We start from the raw sequence: 19,939 nt of genomic DNA on the forward strand, positions 1-19,939 counted from the left end.
ACCCATGAAAAGACCTTATTTCGACTTTGTTGGTTATAAAAAATCAAATTGGGGACCGATAAAAAGACCTTGCTCGACTGTGACTAGTTATGAAAAGACTTTAGCTGAAAAATCCTTTTTTGAATCTAGCTAAAGTCTTTTTTGCAAACATTGGGTAGAGCTTAAGTGCAGCCCTAACTTTGTATCGAGCTTAAGTCGTTTGTAAAATTTATGGTCGAGCTAAAGTGTTTTGAGAAAATTTGGGGTCAATTTAAAGTCTATTGGGAGAAATGTGAGTCGAGCTAAAGTCAAGCTTAACTTAAAGTCCAGCTAACGTCTTTTCATCTCTGAAATGAGTCATGTATGGTCTTCTCATAAGACTTTTTGGTCGAGCATTGTCTTTTCATAAGTCTGTACCTAGGCCATGAACCCTTTCGGAGCAAATTATGCAAAAGTAACGATATATTTTCTAAAAAAATCTGTAAAGAATTACTACTATCATTGCAATTGTTAATCTGTGGTCCTAATGTTTGTGCATGTATAAAGGTTACAAATTATCCAGAAAAAGCTACCACATTTTTATGATTTCCGTTAACCCTTTTCAAAGTTTCAATTGACATTTTGGCGGACAATATGCATTTTCCGTCTAAGGGACGGGCGTTTTGTCACATATACCATCATATCCACCCGGACCTTTAGTTGGGCAAAATACATATTAGCAGATGGCACTTTAGAGCTGCACAATTCCCTCTTTTTTCGCCCTTTGTTTAGACGCATTCACGTGTTAAATGCCCGCGACGCTATTTAATATGCTAAAAGCGAGGCTTGGAAGGAACTGAACCTAGTATTTAATATTGCATGAAAAAACAGAATTCATTTCACGCCTACTGGTGTGATTACATTTTTGAAATACCTCAACAAATTATGTATATTTTGCTTTTTGCATAACTTTGTAAACGTGTTTTTTAATATGAGTAATGCGTTGGTTGCATCTCAAAAGAAAAATCAAGTAGTTCTAGATAGCCCGTGTTAGTTAAACACGCCTTCGCTTGATTAAAAAAATATGGTTATCATTCTTTCTTTTTCTTATAATTTTACGAGTGACATGATATCCATGCATGATTTACAAAAAGAGGAAATTATGATATCACATTTTTTGATATTCTTGTAACTTGGGGAATAGAATTAAAGCCAGAATGCTTAAAATAGAATAGTTAAATGTAAGAATAGAATAGTTAAAAAGGACATAGAATAGATAAAACTATAAAAAAGGACATCTATTTCGATTTTGTTGTTCATTTTTGTTTTATTTTACACACTAAAGTTCATTTTTACGTAAAATAGTTTCCTACATGACCAACTACCTAAAAATAGCCAACTGTCAATACTTGATCAAGTGAGCTGAAATTATGCTGAAAATATAACGAATTAACGGGAATACATTTTACAGTGTCTTGAAATCTGAGAATACAGACATGAAATTTCGTTGGAAAAATGTAATCTTACCATTAAAATGCATCAATTCACACTTGAGTGTGCACAAGTGCCCAACTGAAGGATTGTGAGAGGCATAATTATGATAGACATATTTCTATGGACATAATTCAGTATTTTTTGGGATCTTCTAAAAGTATGTGACGAATTACAAGTTGGCAGTTCTTTCATACAAGTGATGCACAATTTGTGACAGGTGTTCAGGGTACACGTTTCTTTCCAGTTGCACATTAAGGACCATATATGTCATGTCAGACAGCGTTGGAACTGTTTTTGGTTTTTTTTTCAAATACGTCATCCTAACATCAGTGTACTATAACCACTTTATCTGGCTATACTTCAACCTTACGCAGTGTTGTAATTAAGATCCGGTCTACAGTGGTGATTGTTATTCAGTAACCCTACATTGTCGGCGGAAAGATAGACTAGGTCACATGTCTCAATAGGATTACTAAAACGATTGCTATTAAACGGTATACTGGTCAAATTAAGAACATAGCGGTTCGATTGCTTAAGCTCACAATATATATTTTCTAAGTCGGGCCCAGGAAATTTTGCCAAAAAGATGTAAGATAAGCGGTAACTAGCGTTGAAAAGTCGGGAAAATCACTTTTTCCTGTATAATTTTTCGTTGAATGAGTTGAATTTAAAAAGACGTTAATTCAACGCATTCAACGCAAAATTATGTAAAAAACTAGCAGTGACTTGTTTTCCGGCTTGTCAACGCTAGTTACCACTTATCTTACATAATTTTGCTTTCTAAGCGTAGATCTTACATAAATTTTCGTGGAATTTGGTGTAGATTTTTCTTAATTATGCGTAGAAATTAGCGTTGATCTGACAAAAGTTCAATGTTTTGACGTCTGCGTATGAGACTCAAACCAATGACTTCCTCCATGCTAGTCGCCTGTTCTAAAACTGTGCCACAGTACCTCAGTTTTGCTAAGATCCGTGCTCATTATAAATCGCGCCGTAACATCACGTTGAACAGAAATTTGGCGTTCGAGCAAATATTCAGTGCCTAATAGTTGCATTTAACCGATTTTAGGGGCTCCATAGACAATGGTTGAGTTTCGCTTAATTTGAATTCGAATTTTAAATGAGCTTGCAAAGCACCTAAAAAGAACTTGTTAAAAAATATTTTTGAGACTCTAAAATCAATAACCCAACCCCAACACACATCCCCTACGGACCCAACTACCCCCCCCCTCTTACCTATTGCCAATATCTGCCCTCCCATCTCCAACCCCAACAATACCCCTGCCACCTCACCTAACTAGCGTTGACAAGGCGGAAAACAAGTCACTGCTAGTTTCTTACATATAACACACACACACACACACACACACACACACACACACACAAACACACAAGCCCATGCCTAGCACCCCAAAATTGTGTAAACTTGTAAAATTATCTAAACTAAAAATATTATATTTAATTTTTAGACTAAAAATATGCCTGAATTTTCTATATCTTCACTCTGCTCTTCTCCTTTGAATCTCCTAATATTAATTTATCTTATTCTCTCTGATGTTTTTTCAGTTTAAACAGCTTCAATCTTTAACTTGCCAAAACTCGTCCTGCCTAATCAGGGTTGTTGCGCAATGGTATCCTTAATCCTGCTAGCAGTAGCTCAAATTCGTAACACTAGTTTGTCGATTGATTTCCTCTTTTTCCTTCAAAATACCTGTTGATCACAGATTAAACAATTAGGCAATGGTTTGACGGTTTTGTGTAGGAAAAGGCATGCACATATAGTTGTAACAAAGTTTCAGCTCATTTCTTGAACTAAATCAACAGTTCTTGAACTAAATCAACAGTTCTAATTCTTGAACTAAATCAACTTTCATCATTTTCCTAACAATTTTTTATCGCACTTCCAGACCTTATGAAACACTTTCTCGAAGCTTTTATCTCGATTTAATTTCCACATTTTCGTTACGTCTATTACACCATTTGCACGTATTTTCAACTAGCTCAGAATCTATTTTACTCACTTTCAAATGTTCAGGGATTGATTGTAACTTCCACTTTTTGAAAAAGTCTCGTTTGAACCTTTTCCACGTCTTCAGACTGCTCTTACAAATTTCGCGCGTCGCGTCTCTGATTTTTTGACATTTTCTTAACAATTTTTTTTTCTGAAAACGCTGAATTGTAACCAAGTACTCAAAGCAAATGAACTATATTTTTTGTTTAATTGTATAACGGTAAGTGCACTTGAACATTTGGGTCTAAAGTGATGTTTGAAGCGATGCTAAATTTCTGTAGGAAAGGTAGTAATCTAAATGGTCTAATAATGTACTAAATGTACTGAAGGTGTTGATTTTATGAAAGTTTTGTGTAGATTATACGGAACTAATGTACGGTATACTCTGAATGAGCGTTCATTTAAATTTTCAGAAGTGTTGAATATATGCAAAAAATTTTGTAGACAATTGTTGAAAATATTTTTTTCATCAAATTCAGTACATTTTTTACAGCGAGGGCAACTGATATCCACTTAAACTTCGACCCAGGTAAATGAGAGCTAATTGGATTTTAGCTTTTCTCGGGATATTTAAAACAAAATTTATCCAGTACTTTCTTAATTTGAATGTTCTAGGATTACAACTTTTCATAGACCACTTAGTAGGAAGTTGAATTTTTATAACTTTTTACATTATGAGGTCAACCCTGAATTATGAAATGCCCGGGTAATTGGATCAATTTGAAGTGAAATAAGAGTGGAACATTTGGATCTAAAGTGATGTTTGAAGGCACTGGTGGTTATTTCTGTTATTATCAAATAATAACAACAAAAATGTTTTGAAGCCGGAAAATGAAAAACATCTGCTAGATGTGTTTCAAAACTTAAAATGTGCAAGAAAAAGGTGGAATTTTATCAACGAAATCAGAAACTGTGAAAAAACACAGACAGAAAAACCAAGACTCAAAAACAGTTTTGGAACGGTTTTGACCAATGGCAATGATATTGCCAATATTCTCAACTATAAATTGTCAGCGTTAGGTGAATATTTTGATTTAAAAAAGAACAGTATCAATTCTGTAATAATGCAGCACGCCACACTAACAAATTTATATTCAGGTATACGATAACCAAGGAGATATTTGATATACTCAACAATTTAAATGTTAAAAAACCGTTGGGTCCATCACTCATTCCAGCTTGGGTTTTAAAAGATGCAAGAGAACACATAGCTGAACCTGTCTGTTTTTTGTTTAACCAATTCTTAACTGAACAACGCCTTCCTGACGACCTTAAGCGTGCCCACGTGTTGCCTCTTTTCAAGAAAGATGATCCTGAAGATCCGATAAATTATCGACCAATTTCGCTAACTGGAGCCCTAGCTAAAACTTTCGGAATCCTTCTTCAAGAGAAAAAATTAGCTTATTTAGAAAAGAATAAGTTGCTTGCAACAACACAATTTGGATACAGAAAAAAAGTATCGGGTTATTATATATTTTATAAAGCTTCTAAAAGCAGATCTACCAGCTTTCGATGAACTCAAGTTAGCCACCCTAAGTTCTAAAATGATTGACAGTACAAACAAGCTGTCATATGGAGCAAACCAAAAAACAAATATAATGCAAAACTTTTTGCAAAAAGAGCAATTGACTGGTATAACGATTTGCCTCTCACCTTTTTATCACTAAAAAGCGGGCTCTCAAAACTACAATAAAAAATCATTTCTGGAATGAGTTTCTAAAAGACCCAACGGTTTCTGAATTGAATTCTAATCTCAAATCTTCCAAGTTCAATCTTGATTTGACTTAGTTTCAGGGCGTCATTTAGTCTTCTATGAAATGTTATTGGAGGATTAGCATTTTTTAAAATTTTCTTTTTTTCTCAAAAATGTTAATTGTAGAATTAGCATTTTAAAAATTTTTCTCAATTATAATTCATCTCTCTTAATTTGTCGATGTTTTAGCACATTGTAAATTTAATACAATTTTAAACTTTCACAATATGTGACGTTTGTTTAATTTATACTTCTTAACACTACATTGCCCTTAAACTATGTTCTCTATTTTATAGTTCATACTCAAAGGAATTAACAATGTTTCTCTTTTTTTATGTTATAATATGAAAAAAGCATGTGGAAATAAATTTATACAGACTAAACTTTTCTATGATAGACTCTGGCGGTAAAGAAATGTCACTGACAAGTTTTACAACTTTCCTATCATCTGTATCTGATTTTTGACAACTTACAGATGATCAAGTGATAATTTAAGTTATCATTTCCAGAACCATTTATTTGGTCAACCATTTACTCCAGTGATAGTTTTACCTCATTCATGTCTAATAGCACAATGATTGAGCCTTCGACAGTTACCTGGTTCGCCATGCGAACTATTAAGAATTTAAAGACACCACTCTAATTGCTCACAAACAATGACAGGGCAGTAAAAAGAGAGGAGATCAGAATAACCCCAATGTCGAGGAAAAAAGTTTATCTTAATTGCTAGATTTATCAAGATTTTTCCATGAAAGAGCAAATTTTTTGACAGATAATTTTTTTCTCGATGGTGATATACTAAAAACATACCTCTGTTTGTAATCTGACGGTAGGAGAAGTGCTCTCTACATCCCAGATCTCAGTTCGACTGATCAGGGCAAAGTTCTCAAAGCCATAAGGGAAGAATCGCATTCCTGGATGGTTTTTCAAATGTTTGTACACTGCTACATCACGCTCGTCTCTAAACAACCAAAATAATCTTGAGTTGCTTTGATATCGGATTTAGTATTTTTAAACATTGCAAACTTTTAATAAATAGATTACGATTCCCTATTGAAGTGTCGCATCTGCTGACAAAATTTGATGTAGAGTAGCAAAACATGCCCTTGTTGAGGCGTCTTTGATCAAGAATCAGAGATGATTTAACACTTGATTTGTCCACACTTGATTTCTTAATACGATGCTTGCATGGGAAGAAATCATATATGACCCTTATATCATTACCAAGAAAGCATATTAGATCCTAGTATGCTTAGTATGATTACCGAGACTCACACAACTTCTTTCCTTTAATTTAAGTTTATATTTTGTATATTTAAGTCATCACTTATACATTCCCCGGCATTACTTTGTGTTCCACAAAAAACCTTGATATGCAATATTTTTAGCATGGTTGGCCGCAAAAAAAAGGGGAGAGTAAGTCTATCTATATGACTAAAGTTTTGATATTCTCTGCAACCAGTTTCTACTTTTAAACGCTCATTTATAAAAAAAAAGATGCAACATTTTTTCTTGCATATAATTTCAAGCCCTTTTTCTAAATAGGTGTACAATCAAAGTTTTTTTTTGTTTTAGGGCACCCGAAGAGTCAAGCGCGGCATCATGCGGAAACGGTCAAAGTTTTATGTTTTGTGTATTTATACGATTTCCCATAATTAATAGAGTTTTTACGTTTCAATTTTTTTATGATTCCTGTATGATTTCCAAAAAGTGAAAATGATTGTTGTATGACTTTTAAGTTATCATACAAATCATATGTGACCTAGTATAAAGTCAACAAAACTTGTATGATGGGTGGTCTGCAGCAAACTAGAGAAATGTGAGATTTTAACTCTATAGTGATCATCACTGTAGTAAAAAAAATTGCGCCAGAAACTTCCTCAATTGTTAAAACTTCGGATATTTAACATATAAAAATGGCCTAATTTGCCAATTAATCCTCACAAAGAAAACTGTGCTGCAGTAACGAGAAAAAATGAAAAACATCGGACTGAAAAAACGATCAAGTGGAAAATATAAGCACAAGATAATTGACAACTTTACATGAATCGAACACTACAACTTTTGTTCTTGAAAACTACGATCACCGAAAACAGTTCTTTGAAGTGGGTTTTTTCTTCAGAATGGTTTCGAGGAAAGCAACACAAGTAAGATATATGTCAATTTGTACAGAATATATGTTATTTACTTTTGCTCATATTTTTCCTTAGCTTTGGTGCCAGACCCAGTCAAACTCTGATTTGGCATTTTTGTTTGCACACGGGGGGGGGGTATGATGCGACCCTTGTTAGACGGCCTGGGAAGTGTTATGGTTGCAATGTCCGAACAGTGATCGCTCGAAGGTCCGATAAAAGGTCAGTTCGCTTTAGCAGGCCTGGTCAGTAAGGAAGGTTTGGAAAAGGTTCTGATAAGAAGTTGCTTGAGTCTTTGCCTCAGTTTGTTGAGTTTCGACTGATCAAAATAAAAATTACTGTGAATACGAACAAAAAAATAGTATTCGGCTTTCACTCAGATTGTTCTAAACCGTCAAATGTCAAACAATTTATAAAAGTTAGAGAATTCAAAAGCTACAAAATGTCTATTGTGTTGTGCTGATACTGCAACTGCAAAAACACCGGCAGGAGATAAATAATTCAAGGTATGTTTGCCGTCATAAAGATAGTTAAGCAATTTGTTCCAGAATTTGAGTTAAAAAAGTTTGCAACCAAACATTTGAAAATTTTTTTATGTCAACTTTGGAACTTCCCGAAATCAATGCACGAAAATTCTCACCTTTGTTTACATCTGATACGAACGCGAAATATTCTGTATGTAAATTTCAATGTTCTTGACCAAAGTTACTTTTGATATCAACTTTCTTGCCTCAAATAAACAGAAAGCCAGCCAGTGATATCAATTTTTTTTGATGTACAGAAATATTTATCAAAATCAGTTCTCTTTTTCCGCAATGATCAATAAATCTCAATTCAAAAATTCTAAAGGAAAAAACATGTCGGGCAAACTCTGTGCACTAAAAATTGAAATGTGTATTTTTGACATTACATATTTTTTCTCATTATAACATCTGGCAGATTAGAAATGATTGATCATATTAGCCTAAACAATTGCTAAAATCGTATTAAAAGTAAACGCAAACATGTGAAAAGCATCCCATCACAACAAAATCATAGAAACACACATAAAATTTATAGAAAAGAAAAATTCAGATAAAACATCAGAGAGTCAACTAAATTTTGAGATTTATTAAACTAATTTGCAACACCACAAGCACAAATATGAATTCCAAATACAAAACAAAACATCCAAATCATTTTTTTGTGTGCAATTTCTCAAAGGATTTAGATCTAAAAAGAGTTTCTATTTGGATTTTATTACAAATTGTTCAATTAAGCACTTTCTTAATCCCGCTAATTTAAAAAGTTACCATTAAAAATGATGACAAACTTATATTAAAATACTTTATATAGATTCAATTTTTCATGTCTTGAGTAATCAATTTGCAATTAATTTTTCCTCGCAAAACTAAACGCAGTGAATAGAAGAGCAAATTTGGATTAGCAAAACTTTTCTGCTCTTCAATTGCAAGCAAAAAGTATGGCAAAATTATTTTCTAAGACATTTTACAGCGACATCTTATCAATCGAATATTCTTAAATCAATCGCATATTTCAATTGTTCTTTAAATGCTCATTTATATTTGGTAGCTGCACATGTTGGCAATTGGAGCATAAAAGAGCATTAAAAGGGGCAATAATAATTGTTCCGACCCCACTTGTGGGGGGGGGGGGGAACTATATACTCAAATGGGTTTTTTTTGTTCAGTCAATTTTCGCCGATCGATATATTCATCGCAGTGAAATGTGAGTGGTATCATTAAACAGCTGGTCCAGCGTAGATTTCAAAATTAAAAAGATTTTTTTGATTTTGGTTTTTTTCGAGGAGTTATCGAGGATTGAAATTTTGTGTGAACACGGGATATTTGTTCACTTTTAGTCTAATTTGTCTTCAAATTAAGACATTTTCTATAAAAATAGTATTTTAAACTTGAATTTCTTGCCAAAAATGAACCATTTTTGTGTTCCTAATAGACTAAAGGCAATAAAAAAGACTAGTTCGGGTCTCATAGGGAGCTTCAATATCAAAAAAAAAAATCGAAATCTATTTGAGAGCTCTTTTTTATATAAAACTTTTCTAATTTTTTTGCTTTTTTCAATCACCTAGAGACAAGTCACTTTTCATATCGAGGTTCCATTAATTAAAAACCTGCTTTACTGTCAAATGAAACCCAATGAACAAAAAAATCGTTTTCAGGGAATTGCTCATGTTTTTTTTAATTCCGACTCTGAGTTTTCGTCATTTTAAATGAAAATTTGAATTTCTTTTTTGAGGTTTTTCTAATTTTTTGGAGTCTTATGGCATGGACTTATTGACTAGCAGTGCAATATTTTTTTCGTAAAGAGATTTAAGTGAGCATATCTAGTGCTTTGAGTGGACAGCTAATGGCTGTTGAAACTTTAAAAATAATTTTTTGAAAAATTTTTTGAATATTAACCAATCATAAACATATTATCAGTCTTTAGTCAGTCTCTGTGATGACAGCACCCTCTTCCGTCCTATTGTAACCAAAATTGTTCTAGCTGGCGGTTTTATCTTCTAACTATTAGTAATGACTTCAATGACACAAGATTTCAAAAGGTTATAAACTTTTTTTTGGATATCTCTGTATTATTGGTTACTTTTGAAATCTTTTCACATTATCGCAAAATTGACAGCTGAGCCCAGAGAAGACGTTCAGTGGATCACAGATAAATTTTTCAGAGAACAGTTTATAGTTTCAAATGGCTTTGATCTTTTCTTCTTGCACTTTTCTGCTGATTTTTGGTTTTCGCCTGTTTTTGTTGTTGTTTTCATAGTGGCGGTTTTATCTTCTAACTGTTAGTAATGACTAAAATGACACAAGATTTCAAAAGGTTATGAATTTTTTTTGGATATTTCTGTATTATTGGTTACTTTTGAAATCTTTTCACATTATCGTAAAATTGACAGCTCAACCAAGAGAAGACGTTCAGTGGATCACAGATAAATTTTTCAGAGAAAAGCTTATAGCTTATAGTTTCAAATGGCTTTGATCTTTTCTTCTCGCACTTTTCTACTGATTTTTGGTTTTCGCCTGTTTTTGTTGTCGTTTTCATAGTCATAGGACTTGTTGTGATGTCTTATTGATCACCTACGCATGAAAAACATCCCCATTCTCCGAGTGAAGCATACTTGAGCGTACTTATTAAATTCCGTTGAAATTTATTGAATTTAATGGCTGTTAAGAATTTAAAAATAATTTTTCAAAAATTTATTTGAACATTAACCAATCGTAAAGTTTTCGTGAACTGTTAGTCAGTCTCTGTATTGACAGAACCCACTTGCTTTCCACTGAAACTAATATAAACTACGTTGGCGCTTTTACCTTCTAACTAATGATTATATAACTTCAATGACACAAGATATCAAAATTTTTTAAAAATTTTTTGGAAATTTGCTTGTTATTGGTTACTTTTGAATTCTTTTCACATTATCCAAATATTATACACATTATCCAAACTTTATTCTAATCCCATTTTCTTGGAAAAGACATTCAGTGGATCACAGATAAAATTTTCATAGAAAAGCTAATGTTTTAAATGGCTTCGAAATTTTGTTCTCGCCGTTTTCTACTGAATTTTGGTTTCCGCCTCTTTTTATTGTTTTCATTGCTTTAAGACTTATTGTGATTTCTTATTGACTATATATGCTTGACAAACTTTTTTTTCTGCCATCTTGTTATTCTGAGCGTAGTTTTTGAACTCCGTTAAAAGCTTTTGAGTTTAATGGCTGTTAAGACTTTAAAAAAAAGTTTTTCGAAAATTTTTTTGAACATTAACCGATCCTAAGCTTTTTTCGTTGACTGTTAGTCATTCTTAATACTTACAAGATCCCTGTTTATTTCTAGTGCAGCCAAGAATAATCTAATTAGCGGTTTTATCTTCTACCTATTAGTTTTAAAACTTCAATGCCACTAACTTTCAAATTTTTTTAAATAAAATTTTCGGGTAATTTTTTTTATATTTGGATCCCTTTGAAATCTTATCACCTTATCCTAATACTGATAGTTCCCGTTGATTAAGGGAAGACGTTTCAAAAGATCATACATAAAGTTTTCAGAGAAGAAATTATGATTAAAATTGCTTCGACAATTTCTTCTGGCACTTTTCTACTGAATATTTGGTTGTTGCCTGTCTTTGTTGTTGTTTTCATAGTCTTAAGACTTATTGTGATCTCTTATTGATTATCTATGCATGACAAACATCTTTTTTCTGCCATCGTTTTTAATGTAGTTTTTGACCTCCGTTGAAAGCTTTTAAATTTAATGGCTCTTAAGACTTTAAAAGTTTTTCGAATTTTTTTTGAACATTAACCGATCCTTAGCTTTTTTTCGTAGACTGTTAGTCAGTCTTAGTTGTCAATTACTTTTTGTCTGGCCTTATTGACAAAATATGAATGGCAAATATACCTGTTGTCCCATGGAGGCTTCGTTTAGCGTGTTTAGTGGATTCCGTTGAAAGCTAACAAAATTAATGGCGTTTCTAAAAATTTCGGGGTTCTAATTTATTTGTTCACATTTGATTTCTTGAAAATTTATGATAAAAAAGTAAAATCCCATTGCTGCCAAAAAAATTAAATGAACATAGAAAAGTTTTCAGTGAAATGTTCTTTTTTTAATGCCTTCGACACTTTTCTCGCTCAATTTTTTTTCCTGAAATTGCTGTTTTTGCCTGTTGTTGTTCTTTAGGTAGCTGTAAATTTCTGACAAGTCTCTTAAGGTTGAAGTTGAGGATTGAATGATTGATGTTACCCGAATCAGATGGTCAGTTTATAGCCCTTAGTCTTAAAGTTTATGGTATACATTTTCAAACATTTTTCAAACTTTTCAGTTTTTGTTGTTCTTTTCGTCAAATTGTAACTTGTTATCATCAATGAGAGGTCACATTCGATTTCTCATATTTCAAAAAATAACTTATCTAATGATGATATTTGTCACCGATGCTTTGTTTGTTGGACAATATGCGTTTTTATAAACGTTTTTTGAGTAGTCATTTTTTGCGTTTCTAATCTTCTTTCAGAACAACCGCGTAGTAACAGCTCGAAATGGTTTACGAATCTGACCCAAAAAATTTTATTCAAGTTTTCAATATATTTCCTGCAGCTGAATTAGTGGAAATAAGATTTAAATTAAAAATACATAATATTCAGATAATAGCTAATGATTTTAATGGTAGCAATAGTTTATTTTCGCAAATCGTTTCGAATTTTTTAAGTTTTTCTTTAGTTCGTTTATAAGGCTTAGTCTACACAAAGACATAACTTTTTGGTTTTGCAACAACTTTTTAGTTATTTATCAAAGATTATTTAGTTAAAAGCTAATGATTTTTAAGACTTTTGAAATTTCTTGGTTTAGAAAATGTTAATTAATTTTTGAATTTCGCCTCATTGATAGCTCTCTTTGTTGACTTGTAACATAGTCTCATTAAGAAAACTTTCCATCCACTTTATAGTTAGGAGAATTTTAAATTTGAGTAGTTAAGGTTTTATCTGACTGCATTTTGACGTTGTTACTATGTGCTTTTAAATTTAGATATTCAGTTTTTGCCGTGAAACTTTTGTTTTTGTTAATTTTTTTGGTTGTTTTTTGTCTCGTAGTCTATTTAAGGTCAGATCTCCTGGGCACTGTAATAAGGCATGGTATTATGTAATTCAATTAGTAGATAGGTTGATAGGTTGTGTAACGATCGTTTTAAACTCAAACATCTATTTTTGTTATTTCTTTATTTGGTTGAAAATTAAGTAAAAAATGTAGATGAGCTCGGGTTGGAACATCATGTGCGAACGCACATTAACGAGCCGCCTTGTCTTAGTAACCTCTAGAAACCGAATATCTAAGTTCAGGGCAATAAGGAGCGCTATCATTATACCATGAGACTTTAAAAGGAAACTAATATTTATTTCTCATAAGATAACGATCAATCAACACAATCAACATAATAAACCATTCACGCAAAAACGTCATAAACTCCGTTCCTTGGAGGATTGCACATATCATTTATACATATTTATAAATTAAAGATCTCAAATTGAAGAAAAAATACAAACAAAACTGAAAATTAATTTTGAAGACAAGTTAACATAGAAAAAACAATTTAAAAAAAATGTTGTTCTCTAAAAAGCTTTCTATTTTTTCGAAAAACTCAATATTTCTAGTTTTAATGGCAACAACCATCTTCTCAGGAAAACCCCATTTGTCGACACCTAATTGCTTGCAGGTTAGTTATCTACAAATCATATAATCTTTTGCTTTGTTGTTTCTTAAAACAGCTTTTGCTGTTTTTAAGTGATATGCGAGTACGTAAACTTATTTGTGGGGAAAAATATAAAACATGTAAAATTTAATATTTAGAGCATGGAAGTCAAATCAATTTAATTATTGTAAAAAGCAACCGAAAAAAAAATGATTTCATCATTTCAGAATAAATTAATTCATAACAAAATTGAGTTATTAAGCTCAAACAATCAGCTGTACATGGAGGTGCTTATTTGGGTGTCCCGCTTTTTCACCCCTATTCATTTAACCCCCTATCATTTAACCCCTCTATCTTTTAACCCCTCTATCATTTCGACCCGATTTTAATCTTTCTATAAAATAAGGATAATTAAAAGCACATATTTTTTTCTGCATAAAAAGCAGATCTTTACATTAATCTCAAAACAAAACATTTTTGGTTGGTGTCTGAACAAAGTGTCGTTTATATTAAATTAAGCTGAAGACTGTTTTGTATAGATTTTATCGTTGCTTCTTGCGATTTCCAAAAGACAGGTTTGACCAGCGAGGATCAGCAACAGGCCTAAGTTTATCCTAAGTTTATGACCCAAAGCCATTTTTGTCGCGGTGTTTTTTAGTTCTCTTTGCGACACGTTTCGCTTATGCACGACGCAGTAGACTTATGCAAGCGCTTTGTTTCTTTTCTATGTGTTGAGTATTTTTAGGTACTAATAGGGAGTCTTATTATAATAGGGAGAATCGCCAAAACATTAATTAGTCAGGGATCTATTAATTAGATTATAAATAAATTGATCTTTATCCTTTAATTGTACTCTTTCTGCCTTATTATTAATCATCTAGTCATATTAGTTAATTAATCTTGAAATTAATCAGAAAAAGAATTTTTGCTTTCATCCATCCGAACCGCCTGATTGCATGATTAGAGGTACAGAAAAATAGTCGCACAAACCACGGACACTATCAATTTAATAATTAATGGATTGATTACACAGCTTTAAAGGCAAAACTATACTTGAAGGATTTTAATCTTAGTCTGTTTTGTTTGAACTTCCGACCAGGATAAAGTAGTCTGCAGAAAGTGACAATGCTGACATGTTTTGATAGTTTAAATGATGTTTATCATTGTACAATGCAGAAATTCTCTTTATTGTTTATGTTCGAACAATAAAAACGTCCTTAATCTCGCTCTCTTTTTTCAAAAAGACACGCGACAGTTCAGAATACTGTTCTATAGTTTTGTCAAAACTGAGGCGCATTTATTGTAGCGGAAATTCTTTCCCGTATCTAACGCCAATTAAGTCCGGGCTGTTTCAGTAATGGGCAGCCCGGATCTATGTATCATAATATTTCAGTACTGAATCAAAGAATTTCCATTATGATTTTTACTATGACAAGAGTTCTGGTCAAAGCATTTTTTTGATAACTCATAGAAAAATTCAAAGTAAAAATCTGAATAATGATTTCTGAGTGTCCTAATAATTCAGTACTGAATCATAGAATTTCCATTATGATTTTTTACTAATACCAGTTCTGATCATGGCCCTATTTAGACATTTCATGGAAAAATCTAGGTCTAATTGCAAATCCAATTTCAGTACTGATTATCAACTAGGATCATTTCACTTTTTACACTTGTCAGTCAATTCTAAATGGGGCTATAGCTGGAGTAAGATTTGGTGCAACTTATTTATTTGAAACTGAAAGGATGTTGTTTATCTCATACATTTACTCAAACAAAAACATTTGATAGTTTGTCGGATTCTCAGAGAGCTTTGATTTTCTGTGAAACTGAACTCACCTGGATAATGCATGGGCTTAGTAGCCGAATTTAAAGGATTATATTGTAACATTTAGCAAAACTCTAAAAAGATCTTACAAGACGCTATTTCGGCAGGGGTTTATCAAATTAATAGATCCAATTGAACTCTTTTATAGCATTTTCGGGCCAAAACAGCCCAGACAATGTTTAATTCATGTCCAAGTTTATTCACAAAAACAAAAATTGAGAGAAAAAATTGACTTACTCTGGCATGTCAGCGAATTCTTTCCAAGAGGGCAGGAATAGGTACTCTACGATGGGTTTACTCTCAAAGGTGAGGTTGGTGGTGCCATCCAAATTCTGTTCCAAGTCACAGTCCACTTTCAGCACCTCCAGCTTGTGCCAGTTACTGGGACCTGCAAATATACTCATACTAAAAGTGTCAAGGACATATTTATATATATATATATATATATATATATATATATATATATATAATAAAAATAGTAAAAATAATAATAATAATAATAATAATAATAATAATAATAATAATAATAATAATAATAATAATAATAATAATAATAATAATAATGAATTTCACCAAACTTACAAGATTTTACAATATTACAAACTTACAAAAATTACAAACTTTTGGTTGCTTTTTTCAAATAACAAGAGGACCGCCCACTATTGCGATATTGTGAAAAGAAAACAAAAATCTACAAAAATGGGCGAATAAGCAAAAATCACAAACATTTTATTGAAAACTGGTTGTACCAAGAACAAAGACTATTTGAGGAAGATCAAAACCGTTACAAATAGCAAATTGGAGTTCAATAAACAATGCATGTGACTTGCCTATGGGAATGCCAAGCTACAAGTTAATAGAAATAAGATTTAAAAATCTCAGAAATACATTGTCTTTTTTATAAACAAACCTTTTCAAAATCCATAGCCAACGTGAGCTTTCGACTAAAAAAGTAGACAGTTTATCTTTTTAACTCTTTCGAAAACATGAAAAAAAAACTTTTTGTAAAAAGTTGATTAAATCAAAATGATAGCAAATTCAAAATCATCTAAATTTGACAAAAGTCTTCTGAAACAAATTGTTTAAGCCATCAACACGTCAGTTTGAAAAAGAGTTTAATTAACAAACGTTTATATAACAGAAAAACTGTTTTTTGCTTGATTAAAAAACTACAAACATCACTGAATAATGAGGCTGAGTAACGAAAACAATACAACCTTGTAAAATACAAAAAACGCAAAATAAAAATAGGGATCAGTTGAAGAATTTTTTTTCTTTTTGCAAACATTCAATTTGAAAGTCAATGAAACTTAGCTATATATCGATATCAGTTATTAAGTTCATATATGTGTCTATAGTTGGCCATTGAAACCATAAGTTACCCAATATTTGACATGCGACAACACAAAGTAACAACAAAAAGAGGGCAAAAATAAAAAACTCTACCAAACTCTACACGAGAACGGTCTGGCAAACCGTAACACCATATGTAGTAAAAGCAATAAAAATGTTCAGTTACAAAATTTTTAAGGCCTCGTTAAGTTAGATTTTTAAGATATGTGATAATTTATCAAAGAAACAAAAACAGCAGCATAAAAGCACAAAAAGACAAAATCTTTTTTATGAAAACTCGCGTTACCAAAGCAAAGAAACCGTTCTTTTGAAAAAATCCAGCACAAAGTTAGTTTGTATTCTAATTAACAAAGTTTTGACTCGTTTTTACTGAGAATAAGCTAAAGATTGACAGAAATACAAAAAAAAATTGAGAAATTCAAAAAATCACTGAATTTTCCCTAAAACAAACACATGCAAGGAAATTCAAACATATTCAAAGAGGCCTTAGCTAGCAACCGAGCGCATTTTTCAGGTTCACTTACATCTTTTGAACAATCCATTTTGATATTTGACTGGATAGATTGAGCAATCAGACTGCAAAAAGAGTAACAGTTGAAGGCAAAACACAAGAATTCAGTTAAAGTTTACTAAAACTCTTCTTCAAAGCTAAAAAAAATCATTAGGTTCTCTGAAAACAAATTAAATCTACAATAGGCCTCATTTTACGCAAAATGGGAGCTCAATAATGGAGTCGTGAATAAAAAAAAAATTGTCAGTAAGTTACATTAAATAGACAAAAGCAAATTTTTTGAAAGAAAGGCAGCCCCTCAAAAAAATTAAATTTTGGATTGTGAGAAACCATTATAATATCAAATCTATAGCTGATTTTGGTGCGCACCCAACAATGCGCCCAAATATTCCAAATATTTGCGAATTAGACCATTTTTTGAGTGAAATACTTCAATTATTAAAAAAGCAGTGATGCTTTTTGTATAATTGTTGAGCTAAATTTGCAAAAAACTGCAAAATTTACTTTATTTCTAGAGGACTTTTATAAGACGCCGGTTTTCAACTAGCTCCCTAAGTGGACCAAAAAAGCATATTTTGTGCAATTTTTGATGAAAAAAGTTTGATCTTCGAAAAGTTTTTCAAAATTTGTAGCCAACGAAACTCCGATTGAACATACATTTCAGCAACACTTTTCTACCTCTAACGGTAACAATTACACTCTACCGTAAAAAAACTTTTAGCTTATTTTAAATTATATTAACAAAATTGTGCCAAATTTTAGCAAAAAATACTGAAAATGTGAATAAAAACTGTCGAATATTCACAAAACTTTAAACCTCAATAATTCCCTGTAAAAAAACGAGATTCAAAAAATCTTAGTAATTCCAAATTCTGGGATGAACATGCTTTTTAAGGACACGACTCACAACTCTCTACGATGAATATAGCAACCGAGCGCATTTTTCAGGTTCACTTACATCTTTTGAACAATCCATTTTGATATTTGACTGGATAGATTGAGCAATCAGACTGCAAAAAGAGTAACAGTTGAAGGCAAAACACAAGAATTCAGTTAAAGTTTACTAAAACTCTTCTTCAAAGCTAAAAAAAATCATTAGGTTCTCTGAAAACAAATTAAATCTACAATAGGCCTCATTTTACGCAAAATGGGAGCTCAATAATGGAGTCGTGAATAAAAAAAAATTGTCAGTAAGTTACATTAAATAGACAAAAGCAAATTTTTTGAAAGAAAGGCAGCCCCCCAAAAAAATTAAATTTTGGATTGTGAGAAACCATTATAATATCAAATCTATAGCTGATTTTGGTGCGCACCCAACAATGCGCCCAAATATTCCAAATATTTGCGAATTAGACCATTTTTTGAGTGAAATACTTCAATTATTAAAAAAGCAGTGATGCTTTTTGTATAATTGTTGAGCTAAATTTGCAAAAAACTGCAAAATTTACTTTATTTCTAGAGGACTTTTATAAGACGCCGGTTTTCAACTAGCTCCCTAAGTGGACCAAAAAAGCATATTTTGTGCAATTTTTGATGAAAAAAGTTTGATCTTCGAAAAGTTTTTCAAAATTTGTAGCCAACGAAACTCCGATTGAACATACATTTCAGCAACACTTTTCTACCTCTAACGGTAACAATTACACTCTACCGTAAAAAAACTTTTAGCTTATTTTAAATTATATTAACAAAATTGTGCCAAATTTTAGCAAAAAATACTGAAAATGTGAATAAAAACTGTCGAATATTCACAAAACTTTAAACCTCAATAATTCCCTGTAAAAAAACGAGATTCAAAAAATCGTAGTAATTCCATATTCTGGGATGAACATGCTTTTTAAGGACACGACTCACAACTCTCTACGATGAATATATCGATCGGCCAAAATTGTCTGAACAAAAAAAACATTTGAGTATATAGTTCCTACCCCCTCAAGAGGGGTCGGAACAATAACAAAATTGAGTTATTAAGCTCAAACAATCAGCTGTACATGGAGATGCTTATTGGTGCTGAAAATTGAGGCAAAATTTAATGAATGGAAGTCCCATCTCAGAAAGTTTTGGTGTCAATAAATGGTTTTTCTCCTCCTAACTTATCCATCTAGTGAGGCTAACCTCTTCAATAATCTTAAGCTAGCTATCACCGATGCCAGCCCCAGGCAGTGGCTAGTGAGCCATTCGTCCCACGCAAGTTGGTTATGATCAAGCTATAACGCATATTTTATTATTATTATAGTTAATTTTTCACTGACATATGTCTGTAAATAGTTGTATTTCTTTCTGAGGAATTCTTGATTATTGCTGTACAAAAGTTCAGCTGGTATCAATATTGTTTCACTAAACAGTGACGTAGTTCTTTACCATTAGTTACTGCGTTTGGTTGGGGAAATGCATGAAATTGAAATTGAGAAGATATGGTAAATGCAGTTCAGTTCGTGGGAGAAGAACTATAATAAAGCTGTAAGAAGAAAAACTTTCGGTAAAAATCAATCGAACACGTTTCATTTAGCGTCATCTTTGATTTCACTTAATTTTCTTTTTCTCCTTTTCTGTCTTGCATTTGATTGTCAGCAATATTTTTTCTTTCTTTTCCCTCATTTCATTTTGTGGTTAATTCTAAGTCATATTCATTTTGTTTCGCTTCGTTTGAAGTTCTTGAGTACATTCAATATTTTTTGAAATTAATTTGACCGTACAATGCAAAATA

General features: G+C 32.0%; 1 protein-coding gene across 2 annotated transcripts in view; it reads right to left on the reverse strand.

Annotated features, from left to right (window-relative positions):
* LOC142348817 (uncharacterized) overlaps positions 1-19,939 on the reverse strand; it is a 122,524-nt gene that overhangs the window by 20,598 nt on the left and 81,987 nt on the right. For both annotated transcript variants that reach the window (XM_075400337.1, XM_075400339.1), the window contains exons 4-5: positions 15,609-15,759; positions 6,027-6,177 (exon numbers count right to left, since the gene is read on the reverse strand). In XM_075400337.1, the coding sequence (XP_075256452.1) occupies positions 6,027-6,177; positions 15,609-15,759 (302 nt within the window). The remainder of the gene's footprint in view (positions 1-6,026; positions 6,178-15,608; positions 15,760-19,939) is intronic.

The sequence above is a fragment of the Convolutriloba macropyga genome, chromosome 10 (assembly GCF_964194025.1).
Source record: "Convolutriloba macropyga chromosome 10, txConMacr16.3, whole genome shotgun sequence".
In the NCBI taxonomy this organism is placed as follows: Eukaryota; Metazoa; Xenacoelomorpha; order Acoela; family Convolutidae; genus Convolutriloba; species Convolutriloba macropyga.